The sequence below is a fragment of the Rutidosis leptorrhynchoides genome, chromosome 2, assembly GCF_046630445.1.
Source record: "Rutidosis leptorrhynchoides isolate AG116_Rl617_1_P2 chromosome 2, CSIRO_AGI_Rlap_v1, whole genome shotgun sequence".
Taxonomy (NCBI): domain Eukaryota; kingdom Viridiplantae; phylum Streptophyta; class Magnoliopsida; order Asterales; family Asteraceae; genus Rutidosis; species Rutidosis leptorrhynchoides.
The window spans coordinates 521,032,785-521,037,490 of record NC_092334.1 but is presented as its reverse complement, the minus strand read 5'-3'; the positions used below and the strand labels follow the sequence as shown (position 1 = coordinate 521,037,490).

Genomic DNA, 4,706 nt, shown 5'->3' with positions numbered 1-4,706 from the left:
TACTACTAAAAAGTGTTTAATATATATAGCGGAATCATGTTTTGCTACAAAGAATATCTCACCATAATGTGCGAGTCATCTCCACTACTAAACAATGTTTGAGTTATCGAGCAAAGTTATTTCCTACAGCAATGCGTAAACCATTTTGGACTCGTTTAGAAGCAAACTCATTGGACATAGGCTCGTTTTGAATTTAACGAGAAGTTGAGCCTGACTGAAAATATTGTATTAAGGCATACATTGTAACTTGTAAGTGAAGAAATATTATAATTATAATTATAAAAATTCTACAAACAAAAATTTACAAAAGAATATGATATTGAAGTTTGAGTGATCAAATTACACGTTTTTCTTAGTTAACTTCATTTTATATGAACAATACAACATCGGTCAATTATGCACATATTGAGAACTTTGAGGACTAGTAATATAAATTTTGTTTCTAGTTAAAGCTTTCGTGGACATTAAAAGTTGAAGGACTAAAAAGGGTGCCTACAAAATTCAATTTTTCTACGAAAAAACAAAACAAACATGTCTCCTTCATTGGGTTTTTAGGTTCCTGCCAATAGATATAACCGAATAATAAAGTAAAATCGAGGGTTATGATTTTTCCTAGAAAAAGAAAGTTGATTGTGATTCTAACCAAAAAAATACAAACCAAAACTAATGAATCTGCTGTCACAATCGTGAAATCAGAAGCAGATCATATGTGATTTCATGCAAATAATAATCTTGTGATTTGGTTTGATCCGATTAGATTAGATTATTGTAATGAATAATTTAAAAGGTCTTCTCAGAATTCGGATCAAAAGAGGTGTGAATCTCGCGGTTCGTGATATCAATACCAGTGATCCTTATATTGTCATCAGGATGGGTAAACAGGTTAATTAGGCCCTGTTTTTTTAACATATATAACCATATAATTTGTATTACTAATTTATGTGGAATTGTTTATTGTTTATATATATATATATATAAGATCATGAAACCGAAAATAAAAATGTGATATCATGTACAGTATGATGTATTGTTAACCTTTTATAACCTTTATCTTACAAGTTTGAAATCATATGGCAACAGAAAAAACAAAAAACTTTGGTGAATATTCTTAGTATTTATACTTAACAAAAGGTTTTCCCTCATTAGCCTATTAGAAAGAGGTCAGATTTAGCTACCTAACTGGATTGAGTTTTGATTTGTACACATTCAAAAATTTGTCATACACAATCAGTTGTGCATTACGTTGTAATGTACAATAGCTTATAGCACAATTGATTGTGTATGTCTAATTTTTAATTGTGTACAAATCAACTCCCAACCCGATTAGCACATAACATTTCCGGCCCTTTCAATAGCCATTACAAAATATCTTCTTAGTGAAGTTTGAATCTAAGACTTTTTTGAGAATATTAGGACACAACCAGCAAATTATATTGAAATGATTATATTCAAACTCTAATAAATAAATGTCCTATAAGTGCATGATTTTCTATATATCACTTTCTCATATCTCACATAGTGAGGTTGAGTATTGATGTTTGAAGTATATGCCACTCATTGCTAACTCTTATAATCTGATGCAGAAAGCGAAGACTCGTATAATGGAGAGAGATCTTAACCCCGAGTGGAACGAAGACTTGACTATTTTCGTGTATGATACTAAACTTCCATTAAAGCTGGTAACGTTCTTACATTATTACTCTTTACTCATTCAATCAATCATGAAGTAAATTCTTAACTATACTAAATAACGTAACGGTGTCTGTAATGTGATTGGCTGAAATGCCCACCTCCCTCTGCTAAAACCAAATTTCAACTTACCCAACCCGGTTAAAATTCCTCTCTCCTCCCCCTTTCTTGAGTCCATTTAGACCACTCTCAACCATGACGTACTTCTTCCCCAAGACACACTGCCACATCAACGCCACATCAGCTTTCTCTCTCCATTTATTTTTCACTGCCTCTCCATCACACACCACTACCAACCATGACAAACTCCCTCCCCATCACATAGCCCCACATATTTTATTAATATTTATTACTATTATTATTATTATTATTATTATTATTATTTCGAATATAATTATTCAAATCTATTTTTTCGAATATATATTTTTTTGAACAACACTTTTATTAAATAACATTAATACCGTTACATTTATTTAAAAAAAAATACATAATCAAAAGTTACATTAACTAAACATAAATTAAAAATTATGAAGCTATGCGTCATCTTTGTCCAAGTCCACGTCTTCATTTTCATTTTCATCGTCGCTTTCGTCCTCGTTTTCTTCAACATCTTCGGCGGTGTTGGAAGTTCCAGCTTCTGGAGCGGCTCGGGCATGTGGAACGTGCCGAACACGGAAATTAGCCGGAAGATTCCAAATGTGTTCGATGAGCTTTTGTCGTAGTAGATGATGAATGGACGAATCTCGCAATTCTTTATTAATGCGCATGTGTGCTTCAACCCTTTCCTGGATTGAGCGATTTAGACGACGAGCTGGCTTGTAATTCTCTTCAAGTGAATACATTGGATGTCCATTGTCTTCGATGATCATATTATGCAAAATAACACAAGCGTGCATAATTCTTCGGATTCTTTCGACATAGAATTTTCGGCACGGGTTTTTTATTATTTGCCATCGACCTTGAAGCACACCGAATGCCCGTTCAATATCTTTCCGAGCAGATTCTTGATATTTTTTAAATTTTGCTGATTTAGGGTCAGGCGGACTTTTGAAAGACTTAACTAATGTCGCCCAATCCGGATATATCTCATCGGTTAGGTAGTAACCTTTATTGAAGTTACAACCACTAACCGAAAAATTACACGGTGGAGCCGTGTCTTGAAGTAACTCGTTAAATAAATCAGATTGATTAAGGACATTGATGTCGTTGTTTGAACCAGCGGGTCCAAAATAAGCGTGCCAAATCCATAAATCATAAGATGCCACAGCTTCTAACATGATTGTTGGATAGCCATGATCGCCTCTAGTATAATGACCTTTGTATTTATATGGACAATTTTTCAATGCCCATTGCATACAATCTAGACTACCCAACATTCCCGGAAAACCATGTAATTCCGCATGTGCGGATACAAGACGTGCTACGTCTTGTGGAGTCGGTTTTCTCATATACTCCGAACCGTACAAGTGAATCACGCTCTTACAAAAATTATTTTAAACAGTCGTATGATGTTTGTTGGCCCATATGTAAGTACTCGTCAAAAGCATCAGTTGCAGTACCGTACGCTAATTGGCGTATCGCGGATGTGGGATTCTCAGAAAAATAATCATTCCATAAACGCATTGCGGTTCCTTCTCGGTCTCTATGAATAAATCTTCGAGGCGCCCTTGGAATTGGTTGAACGACTTCTTCCTCTTCGTCTTTATCTATCTGATCAAGTAGATCGAGTGCGACGATATTGAAATTAGAACTTGCAATATCCAACGCATCTTTCGTAAGACTATCCATAATTTTTTTGGCATTTTTAATGGAATAGAATAAATATTGTGATATAAAAGTAGAGATTGTATGAAGTGATAGTGTAATGGTACAGAGGTATATATAGTGGGGGTTGAAAAAAAAAGTACCAACGGCATTATAGCCGTTTGAAAAATAAATATAAATCAATTAATTGCTTTGATTCCCGTCCTCAAAATCTCATACATATGACATACACGAGCACGGAACCAGGAGAGAGAATCGAGGGCGGGATGAATGCCATCGGCGCCCTCTACGGCGGAGGTGATGACAGTGTGAGGGCGCCCACCGTTGAGAATGGTCTTATAGTAAACAATGTAATGCGGAAATAAATTAATATAACAACTAAAATGGATAAACTTAAATAAATTAATATTAATATAACAACTAAAATGGATAACCATAAAATCCTATTTGCTATCTATTCCTTCGAGATGCTCCCAATGCTCCAAACCACTTTCAATGATTTGGCCTATATTGATAGTGCACTTCTATTCTCACAAAAACAAATATCATATACAAAGTTTTCAATATAATAATGGAGCCTAATAGTTGCGAGCCCAATATTTGTCAACCCATTCGCAAGCTCACCCATCATTGACATAATTGATAATGAATATTATGAACTTAGCACCAAACAAATAAAAGTTCAAAGATGAAAATATGAACTTCACTTGTAACAAAGGCTACAACCTTATCACTTTCTTTATCAATTCTCGAACTAAAACTAACTCTAAAATCTCATAGGGTAGCTATATATAAAACAAATAGACAACTTAAAAGATAAAGATAGAATTTAAAATTCAAATGGAATTTGACTTTCACTCAATTAGTCTCATGGTGCATTGTTAAGAAACTAAATAAAGATGTGTACGTGTATATGCGTATGTATTTGCAGGAGGTGTTCGACCATGACTTTTTTAGCACCGACGATAAAATGGGAGATGCAGAATTCCAATTACAACCGTTTTTGGAGGGAATCAAGATGAATCTAAAGAGTGTTCCTAGTGGTACTGTTATAACTCGGATAAAACCGAGTAAATTGAATTGTTTGGCCGAAGAGAGTTGCATAACATGGAGAGATAGCGCTGTTGTTCAAGATTTGTGTCTGAGATTGAGAAATGTTGAATGCGGAGAAGTTGAAATTGAGCTACATTGGATTGATGTTCCGGGTTGCAATTTAGTGTAGAATAGATGTGACAAAATGGTTTGGGTATAAT

The 4,706-nt window shown here is 34.4% G+C and overlaps 1 protein-coding gene across 1 annotated transcript; it reads left to right on the top strand.

The window, feature by feature from the left end:
• Positions 1-771: 771 nt before the first annotated feature.
• LOC139892882 (protein C2-DOMAIN ABA-RELATED 4-like) lies at positions 772-4,706 on the top strand. The gene is made up of 3 exons (XM_071876004.1): positions 772-882; positions 1,584-1,679; positions 4,385-4,706. Exons 1-3 carry the CDS (start codon positions 772-774, stop codon positions 4,673-4,675), a joined length of 498 nt encoding a protein of 165 aa, XP_071732105.1. The 3' UTR covers positions 4,676-4,706.

Excerpts from the sequence above, each read along its gene's own strand:
- LOC139892882 (XM_071876004.1), top strand. The coding sequence starts at position 772 with ATGAATAATTTAAAAGGTCTTCTCAGAATTCGGATCAAAAGAGGTGTG. Across the intron at positions 883-1,583 it reads TCATCAGGATGGGTAAACAG|AAAGCGAAGACTCGTATAAT; the intron begins GTTAATTAGGCC and ends AATCTGATGCAG. Across the intron at positions 1,680-4,384 it reads CTAAACTTCCATTAAAGCTG|GAGGTGTTCGACCATGACTT; the intron begins GTAACGTTCTTA and ends ATGTATTTGCAG.